We start from the raw sequence: 20,924 nt of genomic DNA, 5'->3' as shown, positions 1-20,924 counted from the left end.
TCTGTTTAATCATTATGTCATTTATCTATTTGGGGAATGGCTGTTACAATACGTATTTTTTCCAATAATAAAAAACTACATAGCAAAGGTGGGCAGATTTCTTCCAGAAAAATATGGATATGTCCTGTATAGCTGAAAACTCCCAAGCCTTTTTACATTTTTTAATATACCTAGGAAATTCATCATTTTTGTTGTAGTTGCTCTGATGTTTAAGTCCCTAATGGAAAAGCAACCGTTCTGTGAGTTATTGAAGCAAGCTTCATAGTCACTGTTGTGGTTTTCCCCAGCCAATTTGTATTCTTTTGGGATTCTGCTCAGGAAAAACCTCCCCCTCCCTGCCACAGCAATCATGCTGCTTTAACAGCTCCAACTGTAGAAACTTTATTTACTGATTTCACACAGGAAAGTGTTGCAACTACACTAACAGCTGAAAGTCATCTAGTTTCTAGAGTTTCACCAGAGAACTAGAAAAATCAGATAACTGCATAAGTGGGCTGTTACTTCTTTTGGACACAGGCAAGATATTTCAGGAAGGTACTTTGTCTACCCTTGTAATTTAGGGAAATGTGCACCATGAGGGCATGCTCTTTACAAAAGCAATAAGAAACCTGCATTGCAAATTAAACAGAACATCTCAGAGATACACTAACACACAAAGGAATTCAGCAATGAGTTTCATGTGTGTAGCCTTTTTTTAAAAAAAAACAACACTTTAGTGTTACTTGCTGGTATAAAATGCTCTGAAGTTCTGTTTTCTTTACTAGCTTTTGTAGTAGCTCATTATTTGTACCTTCTGATCTTAATGTTCTCTCTGCTGTTACTTTATCTTTTTACCTTGAAGCATTTATGCCCTTCGCAGAATTTCTCTGGTGAACTTCTCTCTTACAACCCATTCTTAAGTCATCAGCATTTTTAATGTCACTCAGGTTACACTCATGCCTGACACTATGTCATCCTTCCCTTGCAGATTGATGATACAACAGGGGAAGACATTAAACAAGACACTCAAGAGTATAGCTGCTAACTTGAAGAAAAATTCAAGCAGGTAGGTAGTTTTATCAATGACTGTTATTTATTTCTGAATTGTTTGTTGTTGAGGGTGCTTGCTTTTGTAAAGATGTTTCAAATATTTATCAGTTTAAATAAGTTGTCAATACTAAAGTTAGATAAGCTATTCTCATGGCAGTTGTTGCTAAAAAGATTATTTTCAGTGCTCTTAAAATACTGATGTACATTCAGCTCTGTCTTGAGGCATTTGTACAAATTATCCTCAAATGTGATGCCTCTGGGCTATAGGGATTAGAAAGATTTTTTTCCTCTTTATACTTGCTTCTGCTCTTTACTAGTTAGTGAGTTGAAGTAACATCTACTTAGCTGTCTGTCCATTTGCCCCAAACTATATCCAAAACCACTAGAAGAACAGAACTTTACCCCCATGAGGCTCATGAATTTGAGGCTTTTGTTCCTCCTTGTGCAACAGGCATTATGGCTTGCAGATTAGAAATACCTGAGCAAATCTCAGTTCCTTTCTAGTGTGGCACCTTGATCTCTCTTTATCTCTTGCCAGCAAGTAGACAGGACAGTGCTGCTTCCTGAGGTGAGATGAGCTAGGAACCAAGGGTGACCACAGAATGGGTTATCCTCACCAACAGAGCAGGACAGGCAGAGCTGGGTGCTAGGAACAGGCTCCATCAACAGTCATAACAAGGGCACAAAGCAGGTCCAGGAAGCATCCAGAGAGGCAACCTAGGAACAGAAGAAGGTGAGGCCCAAAAGAAGACTGGAGATAGGTCTGAGGTTTATCTAGTAGCCAAGGTACAAGACTAGAACAGGACTGAAGACAAGTACACTTATAATACAGCTCAGACAAAGAGCAAGCACCTAGCCAGGCCTGAGCTTAAATGGAGCTCCTGGGCCCATGGACCAGGTGTGTGGGTGGAGGCCCCAGATGAGGCTGGTCAGGACCATTAGCGCCTGTTAGCACCCTCGGGACCCTGACAGTCCCTACCTGTAGCATGTCGGTGAGGTCTTTAAGGAACAGAAATACTTGACTCTCCAAAGTCATTGAGTCTGAAAATTCAGTGGTGCAAAACTTCTCTAGCTAAGCAGGCCTCTTCCTTTCTTTCAGATGCAGGCAAGAGGTGTGGACTTCATGCCCTCTGGTATCACACGGCTTACTGCAAAAGTGCAGTAGACTTGAAGTATCCAAAAATGCCAGGTCAGCACATGCGAAATTAGCCATGTCTTCTGAGATGTAGTGTTTACCGGCCAGACACAGCACAATCATTCTGCACTCATGCTTTATATTGTTCGTGCACAATCATGCGGTGAAGTAAGGGCCAAGATTTCCAGTAAAAATAGAAACTGGGGTCAAACTGCTGTCTACCGCAGGTCAGGAACATCTGATAGGAAATATTTTGAATAAATGCAATGAGCTTGTATAATGTGTGTCAGAAGATGAAATCATAGTCCCTTCTGGCCTTAATTCATGTAAAATGGTACTAACGCTTCAACTATCTGTGTGCAGCATGGTTACAAATGTTAACTTATTTTCAGTGCCAATCAGGCAGGTAGATACTATCTGCAGAACCAGGGCCAAGAAAGACTAAATGAGGAAGTCATTGTCAAAACCACAATTAGAATTCAAGAGTTTCTACATTAAACTCATGTTGTTCAAGACTTTTCTCTTTCAGATACTGCCAACTAACAATGCTGTGGGTGATTTATCTGATCATCTGCATTTTACGCATACAAAGGCATTAGCAGTGGTTGGCTTGTGTTCAGCTGGGTTTGCAGGCCAAGCACCCACCAGTGCCGCATATAGCTTCTGAGGTCACGTCTGGTCTGGGAGCAGGCTGGTCACTTTGTCACACTGGAGTCCAAGCTAATAAACGTGAGGGAGGCTGTGCAAGGTAGATTAATCCGTGCTCCGCGATCGCACAAGGAGCCAGCTCTAATGTCTCAGCATCACATTTCCACTAGGAAGGAGGCAGGGCTAGCCCAGATAGGCCTGGTTAGATCCCATCTTTCCCTTACAAAGCGGCATAGGTGTCTTTGCAGTGTAATTCCTCGAGCTTTTGGTTTGTGGAGGTTCAGCATTGGTGAATCTAACCCCCCCTAGCCTGGACTGATGCCGTGGTTGTTGCAGAGATCTGATCCAGGTGACTCTGCAGGACTGATTTAGGGACAACATCACTGAATAGTTTCATTTCCAGGGTCAGGGCCCTGAGGGCACTAATAGGCCTTAGTGGACCTGACCAGCTGCACCTGAGGCCTCCACCCACATCCCCTGCCCCTGGGCACAGGAGCTCTATTTAAGCTCAGCCCTGGCTGAGCTGTGGACCTTGTTTAGTCACCATGGATCCTGCTTAGTATCTACTTGGACTGTGGCTAGCTTTGCTTACCCACTGGGTCACCAGACCTGCTTCTGACCTGCAAATTGACTTCTTAGACCTGCCTCATCTCCTGGAAGCTGATTTATTATCTGTGCTCCTGGCTGAATGCAGATACCACCCATAGGCCTGCCTTGTTTGCCTTGTGTGTGTACAGTGGGGCTGGGCGCTGGCTGTCCTTGCCCTGCTGGCTGTTCTGTGGGGCTCCCTGTCTCTCAGGGAGCAACTACCCCTCACAGCTCCCTGGTATTCACCCCAGACTCAAATTTTGCCACAGCTGCCTGCAATGCATAACTGCTTACAGGCTTATACACTGTATTCCTTGGTACTAAGGTATCTGCTTTTATTTATCCTGTTGGTATGTACCAATTTGCATGTTATTCTGGATAAAAACACAGGGATGGTAGTACTATATAGGGCCAAAGGTCCACTAGCTTCAAACTTTACCCCTGACAGTAGCCAGTAGCACATACACAGGGAAGAAGGCTTGAGTAGCATATTTTCTCAGCACGCTCTTCCAGCTTCAAGTAACATGTAGCTAAAATAGGACTTTTGTGTTAAGTAGCTTTTGATTAAACTTTCTTCCATTAATTTTGTTTGGTTTTTTTTTTAAAAACCAAACCTGTAAAGTTTTTAGCATCTCACTTTAGCATGTCACTGCTGTAGCGTGTTGCATGAAGAAGTAGCTGTCTTCTGTTGTGATGCATCTGTTTGATAAATTGACTTGATATCCTGTACTTCTGAGAAATGGTGAGTGTTCACTCTGATAACACTTTCTGTGCTGCTCTTGTTTTTATAGTATATTGGTTGGCATTTCTTCTGGATTACCTTCTTCCCAGGATGAAAATCTTGGTGCGTTTAGCTGCTCCTTGTGCTTTTGGCCACCCTTGCTACATTTCTCTGTGCCTTTTTAAGTCCCACTTTGCACCTTTTAAGCAGACCAGAACTGCATGTTACGTTCAAGATGTAAGCAGACAATACAGCTGGACTAAATAATGATGGTGTAGTGATGTTTCCTGTTCTGTTCTCCCCTTCTTTTGTAATGATTCCTAACACTCCACTTCAGCACACAGAACAGTTTCACGGAAGTATCTGTCACAATACCAGCATCTCTATTTTGAATGGTAGTAGCTAACTCAGAGGCCATGATTTCCATGTTTACCCCCATGTGCCTCACTTTGCATTTTAGTGAAAGGCTTTCATCCACCATTTTGTTGCCCAGCCAGTCACTACTGGAGATCTTTCTCCAAACACACGTACTCAGCATGTCTTGGTAGGCTGAGTATCTTAGTGTTGCCAGGAAAGATTGTCACCTGGTGCTACTCGCTTCCTAGGATGTTTATTAGTGTTGAAAAAGATCATGAGCATTTATGTCTGTGGCTGTGAAAATGAAAAATTGTTAATTCTTATTTGCTTCCTAGCCTTTAGCATGTTTTTTAATGGAGCCATGATCATACACATTGGTGTTTGGGTGCTCCTATTAACCCACTTATTGTAACCAAGACTTAGCCTTCCTTACTTGTTGCTTTCCTCCGAGTTACTCATTTTTGGCTCTGTGTTTTGTTCAAGCCCACAACTTCCAACTTATTACCATCTTCCCAAGAAACAGACTCAGCTTATGTGGAGCTTTATCATGAAGTTCCAGTTCCTTCTGCTCTTGCTGCATACAGAGCTTGGATAGCAATAGTTCTTTTACTTCTCAGATTCTCTATTATTTTATCTTATAAAAGTAGCTTGTGTTACCTCTTCTTTTAGCAGGGCAGGTCTTTGAAATGGCAGAAGCCTTGATATCCAGCCCTCTGGAAAAGCAGTCTTTTCAGCAAACTGCCAGACTGAGGAGGAGATGGTGTGGTTACGCCCAGCAAAGAACTCATGTGCATTGCTAAAATTGGCTGTCATCAGCTGAGAGCTGATTAGGCTCAAAATTAGGTTCAAAATTCAGGTGTATGTGTTGTTGGTTTCACCTTGTTGCATCCCAAATGCCTGTGAGCTTGGCGAAGATTCCCAGACTGTATTCCTTTTCCACTGCAAGGAAATAAAGGGGAGAAGAGCGTGGAGGTACAAATTGGTGAGGGGGTACCTACCCGCTAGCAGTGAGCTGCAGCAGGAACAATAAGCCAAGCAGATCTGTGCTGCTGCTTCGCCTTTCCCACATGTCAATTAAAATAGTTAGCAAAACACTGGCATTTAAAGCATCTTCTTAGGAGTGGATGTAGACAGTCCTGCTCACTTGTATGTGGTAGAAAAGCCTCTCTGCAGGTTCGCATTTGAATGGGTTAGTTCTCACTTGAAGTCCTTTATACTACAACAGCTAGAGACTTAATAATAATGAAGTTGGTTGTTTTGTGTTTTTTTTTTTAAAAAAAAGTATTGCTAGGGTATATCGTTTCTAGATCCCATTTCCAACATCTGTTTTCCAGTCTGAAGCGACATTAGACTTGGTGGCCTGCTTTCCACTCTGACAAAAGGCTGTAGTGGTAATGAGTTGTGTAAGAAGGCTGGACCCCCTCTTCCTCTTACCATAACATTTTGCTTCCCTCTGGGGAAGGAGCAGCAAATATCATCAGCGGCTCTTAATGGATCAGCTGGGGGATGGGGTGAGCAAGGCTCATGATTATTATTATTATTTTCCTCCTTGCAGGAGGGAGACAGTGGCTCAGCAGCTCTTCCTCCTCTCAATCAGCATCTCCCCATGCTTCTGGGTTTCTTTGCTCCACTAACAGGATGTCTAGGCCCGGGTGGACACCTGTGTTTTGGGGTCCTCCACGATGGCACATGTAAGGGGCAGGGGGTTTGGCCCCTCACCGCTGACCAAACTTTCCCACTTCCAGCCTAAAAAAAGGGATGATTTCAGAGGGTGTCACCTCCTGTCCTGGTTTTGAGGTTGGTTGCTGGTCGGGCGGCACACGGCGTCAAACCGCAGCCTCTGCAAGGAACGGAATAATTTGCCTTTTCTCTTGTAATCGTCATTTTATTTATATTTTTGTTGTTAAATAATCCCCGGCGTTCCCAGCCTGGCACTCCGGCTGGGGAGGAGACACAGCCGGGGAGGGACGGCCGCCACCCTCCCGTTCCCCGGTGTCCCCCCCCCCGCAGCGCGGGGGCGTGGGTGAATTGGGGTGGTGGTGGGGGGAGAAGGTAGGGGGGCGGCGAATCCCGCTCCATCCGCGGGGATCCAGGGCGCGTTTTGCCGCCTGCCGGGAGGGCTCGGTGCGGCGAGCGCCCCGCCGAGCCGCCCCCCCCCTCCCCGCTCCCTCCTGGAGGGTCCGGCCAGGGGCGAGGCGCTGCCGCCGCCGCCCAGAGCACGTTTGGCGGCCCGGGACTCCCTCTCCCGCGCCTGGGCTCGTCGCGCCATGGGAGCCGCCCGCCCGTGGGGGCCAGGGCCGTGAACCGCCCCCCCCCTGCTCGGACCATGCCAGCATCGCCCCTTCCCGAGAGCCCCGGTACGTGCGTGGGACGGGTCCCGGGGGGAAGGGTGGGGGGTGCGGGCGACGGGGACCTCTGCTTTAGGACCCCCCCCCTATTTTTTTTACCACTTCCCCCTATTTCTCCCCCCTTCCCCTCTCGCTTTGCTCGTTGCAAAGTTGAACTAGTGGGGAGGGGGGAGGCAGGGGCACCCCCTTTGGGGCCGTTTCGAGGCGGGGGAGGGAGGGAGGAACGCAGGCGGGCTGGGGGGTGTGGGTTATTCAAATGCAAAACGCAGTTTGTTGGCCGAAAGAGCGAAAAAGTCCGGTCTCCCTGGCTGTGCTGGAGCGTGTTTGCGCTGCAGCGGCCAGAGCCTGCCTGGAAAAACCCGCCAGGCGAGGAGAAACTGCCTGCAGCCTCTGCGGAGAGCAGGGAACAATTAAAGGGACCCTGCCCGGCAGCCGGGGCCCCCGGCCAGCCGGAAAACCCCCGCAGACTTCCCCCCCCCGCGCAAGGAAAAGGGGCGAGGGCTGCGCAGCAGCAGCATCACGCTTTGGAGGTGCCGCCGGTGTGCGGGGCCGGGGGGGGGCGTCCCTGGGCGGGGGGGTGCGGCTTTCCGCTGGAGCGACCCCATTGTCTGCAGCCCCCGGGGAGGGCTCCTGGGGCTTTGGGGGGCACAGCCAGCGGTGGGGCCGGGCCACGAGGAGCCGCTGCCTCCCCCCCCCGAGGCGGGCCCTGCCTGCCTCTTCCCTTCCCCCCTTCTCCCCCCCGGGGTCGGCCAGCCTGCAGTAAAGGAACTAGAGCTCTGCAACCCCTCGAGGTGCTGCTGGGCGCCGAGTGCCCACTCAGCTGCTCTTGGAGCTGGGGGAGAAGAGGTGGTGGTGGTCCTTTTGGCAACTGGAGGTTTGGTGCTGGCTGGGATGGTCCCTGCCGGGATCGGGATGGAGTCAAGGGAGAAGGATGCCATTCGCCGAATGGGATGGGTAAGGAAAAAAAGGATCAGGCGGCCTGCTGGGAGGCAGGACCATTTAAGCTTAGAAAGGGATAGCTGCTGAGGAGTGCTGAAGTGTGCTGGATTTGCAAAGGGACCGGGCACAGCCGTAGTCAAAGGAGTCGTGCCAATCGTGTGCCTGGCCTGTACCCCAAAGATTTTTAAAGAGAGATGTAGTCTGCATCACTTGGCATGTCGGTGAGGTAGTAGCACTCTAGCGTCGTGAGATGCTACTGCTTTAAGGAGGAGAGGGGAGCATGCAAGTAGGCATCGGGAACAGGGCAGCAGCACACCAGTATCATGGACACCCGTGGTGAGAGTCGGCCTGTGTAAACAAGCTGGCCGGGGCAGATGCACCAGCATGGACCTCTTTCTAGAAGCTTTAATGCAGCAATGGCAAACATGGCCAAAGATGCGCTTGCAGCGTTAGATATTTAAACGTGACTGAGCAGACTTCCAGGGCAAAGGTGTCTCTTTAAATTTTAAAGACAATGGAGAAACCTGTGAAAATAATAATAATAAAAAAAAATCCTCCAAATAGTAGCTCTTCTCAGTCGTGCTTAGTACTATTTTTAAGGTACTCTTGTGGAGAGGCAGAAGGCTATCCTGTCCAGTGATCACCTTGTTTTCATTAATGTCAGTCCACGAGAATTAGGAGTAGAGATTGAATCCAGAAAATTTAGTGTTTATTCTTGGTCTGGGTGAAATTGAGCAGGTAGCCTGGTCGACCCTGACTGTAAAGGAGGAAGAAGGCTGGTTTGTGCTTTTCAGAAGCAGTTAGTTTCTCTGGCAGTGCAAGGGCGGGTGGTGGTTGCTCTCGGGATGAAGCTTGGTCCTCCTGGACAGGGGGGTTGGTTGTGCTTGGAGGAGACAAGGGCAGGCCGCGTTCCTCAAAGCAGATAATGGGGGAAGAATTCAAGGTGAGACGTACCAAGGAACCTTCTGATATTAAGGGTTTCTGTAAGACCTAAGTCTTCACTGTGTAATAATTCAGAATCCCCACAGATAGTGTGTTATTGTGTCAGGCGTGCTACCCGTGATTTTTAAAGCTGGCCTAAGCATTTCCATCCTGCTTTCTGTTTTCAGTTACTTACATTTCAAAACACCTTTCAGGCTGAAATTTTCCAGGCTTAATCTTTGCCTGAAGGTTATTCCCTCCACCTCCCCTTTCTTTTAATTGAGTTTGAGATAAGGTGATTCAGTTAGTGTGGGTTTTTGGTTTTTTTGGTGTTTTTTTTTTTTTGTTGAGAAAAGGCAAAACCCCTGAAGAATGGAGTCAAATTTTATCAAAAAGAAATGCAGTGTTTAAAACAGCATAAATGCAGAATTAGAGGGGCATATGATTAGCCGAGAGGGGTTGGTTGGTTTCTTTTGCTTGCTTTTTTTGTATTAAAAAATACCTGGAGTGTTATGGTGGAAAGGGGCTTTCGTTTGGTGAACCCTTAGGAATTACTTGGTATCTTTACTTTTTAGCATTCACCCTGTTAAGGTCAATGTTTGGCTGCACTGAACAGAGGTTAAAGCAAGCCTGTGCTCCTGCCTGGGCTGGAGGGAGGATACTCGCACATGCGGTGTGAGTCTTCACAATGGATTTTTGGTGCCAGTTGTTTGTCTGAGGCTTAATCTGGTTTTGTGGCTTAATCATGTGTGGTTCCTTGCCACACTGTTTTGTTTTTTTTTTTTTTTTTTGTTAAAAAACATTGTAATAGAGCTTTCCCTAAACCAGGAGGGCTTTTTTTGATGGTATTTTTTTATCTTCCACATTCACTGTGCAGGCTCCAAGGTGCAAGCTGAAGTCATGACATTGCAAAATGCTAAACATTGACATCTCTTGCTGAATTAATTGAGAGCACTATTTCACAGCAGCCTTCAGCTCCCCACACAGTGGAGGGAAGTAGGACATGGTGGCAGTCCTGCCTTATCCAGACTTATCCTCAAAGCCACAAAAGGTGGCCTTCCAGATCCAGTGAGGACAAAAATTTAGGATGAAGGCCTTGGTGGTTGGTCTGCTCAACATCATGGTGTGTTGTTGAAGTCAGTGGGAGAAGGATTATGCTTTGAGCATACGTCTTTGTCTGGGAGAAACTGAGGTGGCATCCTGTAGTGCCTGTCCCAGATTTGCAGTTATGACTTAAGTCAAAGTTTAATATACATGGATAAAATATGCCTGATTGCCTTGAGTGGCATAATCCTATAAAGTAAAGCAGAAAACTTATACATGGTAAAATGGAAAACAGTATTTTTGAATGGCACATGAGGTTATAGAGACACCACTCGAAAAAGGACTGGGGGAGGAGAGGTCTGGGGGGCTGCAGGGTGGTGAGTAAGGGGGATAGGCCTTGGGGTGCCTCTGCAGAGGGAGCTTGGGGAGGCCTCTTTACAAGACTATGAAATAACTGATGGTACTGAGAAGGCAGATGAGAAGGTTCATTTTTATTTCTTAACTAAAACCAAATGGGTACTCGAGGATTAAAGAAGGGGGGAAAAGGAAAATTAAAGCTGATTCCATCCTCCTAACCCATTTCCCTTCTTTTCATATACAAAGTGTGGTACAGAGCAATCAGTAGACGCAGGGAAGCAGGCAAGATTGAAAAGCAGTTTGGTGTTTGCGCGGCTGGTAAGAATACGCAGATGATATGACATAATCCTGAAAAGACTATGGAAAAAAACTTTTACACCTAACATGAGGGTAAAATTTTCTAATGTGTGTCTGCTCTGGTGTCTCTTGCACCTTCCTCTAGAGCATTTGTTGCCAGAAGATGAGATGCTTTTCAATTCAAAGTTGTTGATCTGAGCTTGTGTGACAACTTCTAAGTCAAAGTGTTACTAAGTGTTTTTTATGGAAGCTTCCGGGTCTTGTTTCACTACCAGGCCAATCTCAAGTGACTTTTAGAAAGATACCTAAACACTGAAACAAAATGTATTTAATTAATGCATCTGACTGTAGTGAAACCAGGCGCAGCTAGTCCTAGCTGGGTCATTTTTCCCCCCCCCCCGTGCAGCTGTGTGTGTTCTGGGGTCACTTGCTCTCTTTCATGATGCCATTAAAAAAACTGCCACCACTTTGTGAGAACACATCTTTTAATCTCTTCCCCCCCCCCACCCCATCTTCCAACAAGAATCAAGTTATCGAACAGAATCCTGATGGACGCTACGTCTAAAAGGAAAACTTGCTTTTTTGTTTTATCCTTTTGTGTAAAGGGAAAGTAAATAAGCGGGGGGTGCATTGGTTTGTTGTGTGTTGGGGTTTTTTTGTGTGGTTTTTTTTTTTTCCTTTTTTTCTGGAGGCATTCCAGTAGTATGGGGTTAAATTCTCCAATTACTTTGTAGACAAAATTCTCGTTATAATTGTTTGGAATTTTGACCAAGATGGGACTAAAAGATTTAGCCCTTGATTAGCTTTTTAGCAGTATTTGTTGAGGATTATAGAAGTCAGTGGGATTGCTCCAGATTTATTACTGTGAATGAGCGAAACTTAAGCAACTGGCCTTAAAACCAGCTTTCAGCTTTGCACATGAATTAGGAGAGATAAGTCAGCTCAAGTAACAAACAGCTTCGGGATGCACTGTTATTATCTGGGGCAGTTCCCTGCAAACCCTCCTGTACCTATTACCCGCTTTACTTCATAGAGACGCCTGTCCTCTGCTTTCAGGGAGGGTATGGGGGGGTCCCACCTGATTTGGCTTTCAGAAGAGACCATTGAAGTAAGTTTGTTTCTCTCCAGGGTGCTGGAAAACTGCCAAATTATTATATTGCACCAGGAGGTTTATGTTTGATAATCTTGCTAAGTCCACATAAATATTTTGGAAACATAATTAATTTCTCGCTATGAAATGTGACCAATATGATACAGCCATTTGTTGTCCTTATGAAGTGACATGAGGCAATTAGCAGCTGCTGCAGGCATCAACAGAGTCATTATCAGTGTTTTAAATGGAAAAGGGAAGGTAAAATATCTCCTAGTGTTACAGAAAACAAAACTTGAATACTGAACTTGTAGCTACCTAATATTTTGGTCCTAAAATGGAGGAGTAAACAAAGAAATAACAACATAATTCAGTTTTATTAGACACTTTATATTTTAAAAAATGTTAGATGGTTTTTATCTAGCAGTTAAGGTTATTGCGGCGGACTAGTATGGATCAAGATTATGGGCTTTCTTTAAGGGAAGCAAAGATCTCTTGCTGACCGGCATTTCTCCCAAGAGCTTACAGCCACCTTGGGGGTCAGGTTCGCAGAGTCCCAGACAGATATAACTGAAGTCAGTATTAATTGAAAAGAAAAAAAAAATATTTTCCTTTAGGGGTCTATCGCCCAGATCTCTTCTGAAAAACCTGAATTCACTCCAGTGACAAAATTGAAACAAAATGGATAAAACTGTTGCTGTTTTTGTGCTCCTGTATTGTCATCTCTTAGCAAGACAAATACTAGCAGCCTTTGCCATCTTCTTTAACATAGCATTTAAATGCCAGTCAATTTCCTACAAATATTCTTTGTTTGCCAAGAAAAAGGGAAGTCTTCAGCCACTCAATGTTCACAGCCTCTAACTTTGGCTCTGAAAAGAAGTAATACTTTAGGTTTTTACTATTCTACATTCTTGCCAGAATGGTACGTAGACATGCAGGTACCTGCAGACAGGTACGTTTTTCTCTATTAAAAAAAACCAAACAACACGAAGCAACCCAGGATGGTCTTGCTTCTTCAGTCATGAAGCAACCGTGTTGCAATTTCCAAATGCAGGTGAAGACGTATCATCATGTAACTATAATGATGATTTAAAAAAAAATTACAAAATTGTTTATAAGTGAAACTTCCAATTGATAATTTTGATAATCATGCTTCCCAGACTTTTACTACAGCAATGGCAACTTATGTAGAGAAGTAATATTCTCTACTTATGTAGAAAAGTAATATGAGCAAAGCATTATACACATGCAGTATCTTCAAAAATCCAGTCTCTGTTCCTACTCCAGATCTCCTGTTTTCTCTCCTCTGTTTAAAGCCTGATAAAGAGAAAAAACTTTATCTCTTCGCTTCCCCTCCTGGTTCACACATTCCCACATCGCCTGGCCCTTCTTGTTGTTTGCTTGCTTTCTTCCTTGCTCTCCTGGCTGTAGTCTCTGAAGGTAGCTGGTATTTCCTCTCCTGCCACTGTTATGTAGGGCCAGCTGCTAATGGCTACAGATACACTGCTTGCTTCCAACTGGTTTTGTGGCCCTCCAGGCTATCCTTTGGAATGAGGAGCCCAGTCTCTGTCAAAACCACCAGAAACTGGGGAAGCTTTTTTGCAGGCTGCCAACAACTATTTCATGGACCTGCTTGATGTGATGGCGATGCCCTCGTTGACACTCGGTTCATGGAGTGAGCGGTAATGCCCATGTCTCCCTTCCCCCACACGTCTCCAGAGGAGGGTAGGGGGAGGAAAGCACTCGGATTACCTTTGTTTCAGTTTTGTATTTGTTTTGCTATTTCAGTGTCTGACCCAACTTTTATAGAGTGCTTCTGTGGGAGCTGTTCAGGTCTTTCTGTGGCCTGTGAAGCATTGCCCACAACTATAAACAACTACACGTGTCCATTTAGTCTCTCCAAGTTGGATGTTTTGCTGTGATGGAGCAGGGATGCTGTTGGCTTGTTTACTGTGTGTTTCCTGGGCATTGTTTTCGGATCTGACCTTACAAGTGTGTTTAGCCTTGTCTTGTACAGCAATGCTGGCTCTAGAATAGAGCACGTATTTGAGCACGTGGAAAAAACTCCTGTCTCAGTAATAATGTTCACTTGATATGTAATATGAAGATATGGAAGTGTTCAAGGCCAGGCTGGATGGGGCTTTGGGTGACCTGATCTAGCGGGAGGCGTCCCTGCCCAAGGCAGGGGGGTTGGAACTAGATGATCTTGAAGGTCCCTTCCAACCTAAACCGTTCTATGATATGATACAGAGTAATCACAGCATGTTTAGGTAAGATACTTGGTTTATATGTTGTAGTACACGGCAGCAGTTGGCTAACTACTGCTGAACAAACAAGAGCTAGGCTTCCAAATGTTTTGAGTAAGCCATTCGAAAGGAGTTTGGGGTGTTACTGTTAGCCTTGGTAGGTACAGTGGCCACTGGGTAGCCTACTCAGGGCTGAGACAGTCAGAAGGAAGCTCACTGCTGACCATTAAACATTTCTGGGGTGTTAAATAGACTGGGCTGCACTAGCATAGCTTTCCCCAACTTCAGCAGAGCTCAGACCAGGCTGTGGGTAAGTGCGGCCTCCATAAAGTCACCCTGCTGGCTTCAAGGTGGGGTTGAGATCATAGGAAGGAGTGGTGGTGTCAGGAGCCTGGTAGCACCCTTCTTCCCTTTTCTAATTCCTTTAGAAGCCAGGATCCCCTTTTTTTTGTTTTGTTGTTACTTCCTTTAGAGGTCAGAATTTTAGATATCGTCGTGTTTCTTGTTCTTCTTTTTCTTTCCCTCTTCCCATCAGTGAGGTGCAGGTGGCCTGCAGGTGATTTGATTTGGGCTTAAAGAGTTCAAAGGATCGACAACGAAGGGAAGACACCTTCCTGCCTGAGACTACATAGCCTCTTGCTCTTCCTGCTCCCATTTTTAGGCTGCCCTTGTCTGCCCACCTGATCTATTCAAACAGCTAAATAAAGCTTTAAAAGCTTTCTACAGGAACTTTAAAGCCCCATGTGCTTAAAAACTATGTAGTTATGAGGATTGCTTTACATTTAATAATGCCAGCCCACCTTGAAGGAAATTGATTTGGAGCATGAAGCATCTGTTTTATCTTCTGGGATGACTGAAATGTATTCAGGGTGTTGGGGGACTTCTGCATCATAGTTGTGTTTGGGGACAAAAGCTTAGGATGAATGTGTGGTATTTTGTTGAAGGCAGATATGTTAGTAGTCATAATGATAAAGCAGAGATGACTGCCTGCGTAATACATTTGGTACAGCCAGACAGGACAGAGTCAAGGCTTGCAGTAATACAGCACGCTGGTATGTTATCCTGGGAGATAACACTGGGAAAAGCAGTTCTTCCCTGGTCCAATTCACTTGTGAGTAACACAAGTTAGACATCTTCAGGGAGCTAGTTACTTCTCCTGTTTTATCTGGAATTGTACCATGGTGGGCAGCCAATGGATGGTAAAAGAATGCAAGATGCCGTGGTGGTGGTGTGTGAGTGCACACACACAAATACACACAGAGTAAACTCACTTTTGTTCTTTTTTTCTCCCTGAATGTCCTTACAGCAATAGATACGCTGTTGAACACAAAGCTATGGATGTGTAAACTTTACCCGTTCTTACTCAAGGGAAGGGGTAGTTAATGAACTGTTAATAAGGTTGAGAAAATTCAAACTTCTTGGAATTGACATAAAAGAGTAAACATGTGGTGTTGCCTTGTCATTTGAGCTCTGTTTTCTTCTTCATTTGTGCTATAGGCATTTAGGCAAGCTTTCCATTTTGCAACACACTAATATTTTCAAAACTTTTGTATTAATTGAACATAAAGTCCAATACCAGTATTTCTGATTCTTCCTGTGTATTTTTAAATATTTTAAATTGGTGCACCCATTTTATACGTGTGCACCCTTCATTAATTAGGATGGTATTAACTCTGTTTTATATCTTTTTCCATTTCAGAGTTAACGCTGTGTCACCACAGAGAGCAGCAATGGGAATATGCAGTTTTCTGTTGAAAAGTTCTCTCAAGAGCTCATGATTTTTTTCCATCTCTCCTCTTAACATTTCTACTACTCCACAGCCATGGCTCACCACGCGAGGCCTTCCAGATTAGTCAAAAAGGAAGAGTTAGGCAAAAGGAAAACTAACCAGGGCAAGAAGAAATCTAGCCAAGTGAGAAAGAAAACCACAAAGACTTCCACAAAAGCTGTTAGTTCTGGAAAAGGCAAAAAGCCAGCGCAAGAAAAAGACGTTAAGAAAAAACAGCAGGAAAAGAAACCAATCATGAGCTCTTCAGGTAGACTTCTCAGGAGCAGTGTAACCAGAACCTTGTCTGGAGCGTCTTGGGTGAGTTTGGAGAAAGCTGACAATATCCTCTTTCATAACCAGGATTCTTTCAACATCAATGGCTTTACAATGTCTCTCCGTAACCGATCATTCTCCCGTAGATTGTCCCAAACTCCAACAGTTGCAAAACCCAGGAAAGCTGCAGCACAAAAAAGGCTAGAAACAAAGGAAAAACAGGAACAAGAAGCCCTGGCAGTAGTAGAAGAAAAAAACATTGAAGCAGGCGAAAGAGTTTTGAAACAAGATTTAGCACAAAACGAGTTAGCTCCTCTGCCTGTCGAAGATACTCCTTGTAGTGTAGGCGAAGAGCCTGCTACCACATGTGCCAGTCAAGAAAAAGAGGTAGAAATACCTGCAACAAATGACTCCATTCCAAGCAGCCAGGTAACTGATGGTGATACAGAAGCATCAGAGGTAAAAGGTAAGCACGAAGACCTGCCCTGTGAGCAGACACCCAGCGACCTCGATACGGGTAGTTCAGCTGAAGCATTCGTCGAAGATGCTGCGCTTGTGCTTCCGTCTTCTCCTTCTGACTCCGTAATCACCCCTGAATCAAACTCGAAGGTGTGTGCAGAGACTCCCTTCGATCTGGTGCCTAACAGTAAAGAACCTGACTCCAGTTCTGTCGATACCTCAGACCTCAGCTCAGCAGTACTGTTAGAAGAGTCGGTCCCACTTGCCAAATCCCCCATCGAGGCAGAGTCGGACCTGGTGCTACACAGTGAAGAACAAGGCTCAAATTCTGCACCTGTAGTTACCTCTGAGTTTAACTCACAAGAACATTTATTAGAAGATGCAAGCTCACTTGCAGAGTCCTGCTTGAAGGCAGGCTGGGATTTAGAGTCTGAGAATAAAGACGTTGGTTCAAATTCCGGCTACGTAGCTGCCACTGAATCAAATTCACTTTTACATTTTGAAGGTGCTAGCTCACTTGCAGAATCCCACATGAAACTGATTGTGGATTTTGTACCCGTTGACAAAGAACTTGACTCAAATTTGGATTTGAGCTGTACAAAAGAGAATTCAGAATCTGACTCAAAAAACATATTTACAGTATGTGAACCAGTTTCTGATACCTCTTTAAACAATATTGAAGTGGAGGACATCGAACAGCTTGTTAAATGTATTGATGCAGAGACATTGATTTTGAATTCAGGTTATGTCCCCACTTTATCTCCAGATTCAGAAAAAAGCCCAGTTGATAAAATCTCTGGTGAAAGGTCTGGACAATTCTCTGAAGGTTTTCTTTCCGAGTTGCCTTCAAGCATGGAAATCTCTGCTCTTGCCTCAGGAAAAGCCATAAATGCAGATTTGCCAGCTGACTCAAGACTGCAGCATAATGATTATTCATCACAGCTGGGAAGTGTCGGAGTAAGCTTGAATTTGGTTCAGGGCAACGTGAGCGGCAGCGCTGAAGCAGTTGAGGCCTCGGGGCCATCGTCTCTTAAAAATCCAGCTGGTGATTACCCTGCTCCATATTCATCTCTGCTGCCTATGCTAGAGAAAAAGAAACGAAGGCGTTGTGGAGTCTGTGAGCCCTGTCTGCGGAAGACAAATTGTGAAGAATGCAGCTGTTGCAGGAAACGCAAAACTAGTCACCGGATATGTAAAAAGAGAAAATGCGAAGAACTGAAAAAGCCACCGCCGCCAGTCATGCTACCTTTTGAGGTAAGCCAAAGAAGTTGCAAATGAAGTCACTCTTTTGAGGCTTGAGGTACGTCTTAAGATTCTGCAAAGGGAAATGCTGGTCACTCTATGCTTTAGAGAGCTTTAGTGTTACTGTTGGAGCTAACAGGTTGTACAGTAACTTTCTCTTGTCATCTATAGAGGTGTAGATTAAAGTGAGATGGAGTTATTCTTGTTTCTGCTGTGTAAATGCATAAAATCAGAGGTAAGTATGGCTTTAGCTCTGTGTTCCAGATGTTGGATGAGACAGTGAATTAATTGAGGGCAGAAAGATGAGATGAGAAAGATTTAAGTGCAAAATGTGGGGAGGGGGGAGAATGAGGGTAGTCTTAGGAGACAGTGAATTGTTAGGGAGGGTGTCTGTATTTCAAAATACTTAAGGTTGAAAAGCAAAGGAAGGCAGGCTGTTTGCTCTTTAATTCAGTTAAAGTAATTTGCTTGTGATGACAGGTTTGGTGGAAATAAATTTATAAACTTCAGGACCAAATTGTAGCTGCATTTTCCCCTTTCACATCTCTCTGCCTTTCTAATTGTCTATTCTTCTGTTTCTCTCATTTCACCACTTCTGCCTGTCTCCCTTTGTCTTTTACCATATCCCTCATACATAGTTTCTTTTTCTGTGTTTCTTACTCATTTTTCTGATCCATCAGCCTTTTATAACCCAGGTCATTACTTTTGGAACAAAGAGGAGGGGAAAAGACAGTCTGTATGCCCCTGTGATAACAGCACTGACCTTCTGAGAGATTTCAGTTCAAGATCAGGCTTTAAATCAGGTAAGTAGGGAGTTGAACATAGATTTCCCACATCCCAGCTGAATTCCCTGACCTGTGAGCTGCAGAGTTAGCCTCTGTGCCACCACGTCCCACTGGAAGCATTCTGCTTCATATGATCCAGCGGTACCTGAGCCGCGGAGGGGGAGATGCTGTCTCAGGAGTTACGTCACTGGGACATTTGCCTTGGGATGTGGGAAACTCAGGTTCAAGTCTCTGCACCAGCGTGTACTCCTGAGTGGAATAGTTCAAGCTGGGGAGAATGCACGTGCAAACCTTTTCTTGATAGCAGTTTCATTAAAACGGCGTGTTCTTACAGCAGGTAGGAATTCCCGTCAGCTGCGGAGATCTCGGGAGACCTCCTGTTTTCACCACTCTCTGTCCTGTGCTTACCAGGGTTTGCAGAGAAGTCTGTTCTGTTTTTAAGGTAGGCAAGCAGAAATAAAAGTCCTGTAGCAGTGATACATATGATATATTCCCCTTTGTGGGGGAAGTATATTTTAAATTATAATGTTTAGGGAAGTAGGTTTAAACAGCTTGGCTCAGGGTTCATTCAAAAATCTCTTTGTATCTTAACTGTGTCCTAAATACTCTTTTTAAAAAAAAAAAAAGTGAGGCATGGGACAGCTATAATGTAACTTAAGTTATATATTAAAACAATAAAGGTTATAGAAGACTAGTCCTGACTTTTTACAGCTAAAGAGTAGCGACATTACGTCCTTTTGTGTATTTAGGCAGTGGGGATTGAAGAAGCTCATGGGAGAGAATTGGCGGAGTTGAGGTAGGAAGTGATCTAAAAGCCATGTTTTAAAAAGGGTTTTGGCAGGGTCGGTGAAAGGAAGCACTTTAGCTTTTCTGTCAACCTTTGTTTTCCAGGCTAAACATACTTCTTTTCTTGTTGCTCGGGCTGACCTTCTCCTTGCAGATTAGCTTTGCCCCTTCACCTTTGTCCTCTCTGGGTGCTCCTTTTGCTTTCTTTATGAGAGATTCCTTGTTTTGAATCTTTTCATTGGCAGCTTTTTTATGGTGTGCTTTTATTTTATTGAAATGGTTACATTTTGTACAACGCATTTAGAGCTGCGCCAGAGGCCTCCTTCATTTCTCGTTAAATTTTGTATGAAGTTTCAGAGTACTGCGTGGAGGAAATGAAGTATTCCTGACATTCAAGAACATGTCAGGTATTTTCTTATAAAATTGTATTTGAATGAAGCCTGGTGCCTTTTCAGATATTCCTAGAAGCAAACCTTGCCTCGCTTGTAATCTCTAGAAACTGTGCTCTAAGAAAATGAAAGAGGAAAGTTTTTTTCTACAATGTAGATATGTTAGGAGAGCTCATTAAAGATGTTGAGGTACAGGGGGAGGTTTGGGGGGATGGGAAATACTATATCACTCTGTTCAGCAGCTGTCCTTTAGATAACATTGTATGTAGGACTCCAGAAGGGAATCCCTTTGTGTTTTCCCAAACTGGTAGGACGGGGACTGCAACAGCTGGGACTTCTATGACAGTGATGTGTTTTAAACAGAGGGCAGGTGGGAAAAACCCAAACCTGTAGGTCTCTGTCCATGGTATAGAAAGTGAACATAATAATTAAGAGGAGTGAGGTTGGCTTTGGTGCATTCCTTGTTCGGACGAGTCATGCATCTCTCATGTTGGTGGAATGTGAGCATTTTTCGGAGGTGATTCACTGGGAGGAGAGTGTAAGGGATAGACATGCTCTGCGTGAGCATCGTTTGAACGTTGATGTTTTGCCTTAAAGGGAATTATCCCTTCTCATTCTGATTAAAGTCGCAATGAAGTCAATGAGAGCTCTGGACATTAGATGCCTGTTGGGTAGCTGGTGCAGGGGTTGTCAGTCCTTGCGTGCTGCTTAAAAAAAAAAAAGTGTCGGTTTTCTGTAAGAACTTAACATGGATTTACAGTTATAGGGAGTAAGGCCTGGCTGGTAGAAGCCGTGAATGCAGACTGAAGTGCATATTCCAACACACATGCCCACGTGTGCACAAGCGTTCAACCCTTGGAGAGTATTGGTTGCGTGTTTTGAGCTGGTATTAGTTACGTTACTGTTATTTTCATTAATTCACACAGAATCCACATAAAGATTTGAAAACTACATTGGACTTGAAAAATACCACTTAAAAATAACATCCTCATAAACCTTCGGTGATACTTTACCTTGCTGAATGTAATGGGTTTTGCAGGGACGTGACATCGTGAAAGTCTGGATAAAGTGGTGTGGGCTTTAGTTCCCAGCCCCTCTGTGTAGCAATATCGTTATACATAATGCCCCTCTTCCTGAGGGATTCACGCTGTGGCTGCTTGGTCAGGAGCTGGTAAAGAGAAAATTCTAAAACATGTACGGGGAAAAAAAATCTTTTACGTACTGAAGTTTTTGAAAGAGCACCCTGGTAAATAAAAAAAAATGTAAGCAAGCTTTGAAAAGAAGAGGAAAAAGGCTTTATTTTGGGTCACTGTCCCTCTCAGAATGAATAATGCGGGAACGCTTCACAGTGAAAAGAGAGTTTGACAAGTTTACATAGACGAGTGTGTGATGCTTCCACATTTTTGTCTTGTCTTTCCAAGACTGCTGTTTTCTGAAGCAGTATAGCAGTTACTGAAGGCTATTTCACAGCTATTTTCTACCAAAAAGCATATTTCATTTCC

The 20,924-nt window shown here is 44.5% G+C and overlaps 1 protein-coding gene across 5 annotated transcripts in view; it reads left to right on the top strand.

Annotated features, from left to right (window-relative positions):
• The first annotated feature begins 6,693 nt into the window (after positions 1-6,693).
• The window catches only part of TET1 (tet methylcytosine dioxygenase 1), a 79,736-nt gene continuing 65,505 nt past the window's right edge, over positions 6,694-20,924 (top strand). The window contains exons 1-3 of one of the 5 annotated variants that reach the window (XM_054205488.1): positions 6,694-6,835; positions 15,420-17,474; positions 18,582-18,689. In XM_054205488.1, the coding sequence (XP_054061463.1) occupies positions 15,543-17,474; positions 18,582-18,689 (2,040 nt within the window). In that variant the 5' untranslated portion in view covers positions 6,694-6,835; positions 15,420-15,542. Of the gene's footprint in view, positions 6,836-15,414; positions 17,475-18,581; positions 18,690-20,924 lie in introns of those variants that run through there. The other 4 variants (XM_054205484.1, XM_054205486.1, XM_054205487.1 and 1 more) reach the window with 4 other exon arrangements.

The sequence above is a fragment of the Rissa tridactyla genome, chromosome 6 (assembly GCF_028500815.1).
Source record: "Rissa tridactyla isolate bRisTri1 chromosome 6, bRisTri1.patW.cur.20221130, whole genome shotgun sequence".
NCBI classification, from domain to species: domain Eukaryota; kingdom Metazoa; phylum Chordata; class Aves; order Charadriiformes; family Laridae; genus Rissa; species Rissa tridactyla.
This window is presented reverse-complemented; position numbering and strand designations above follow the sequence as displayed.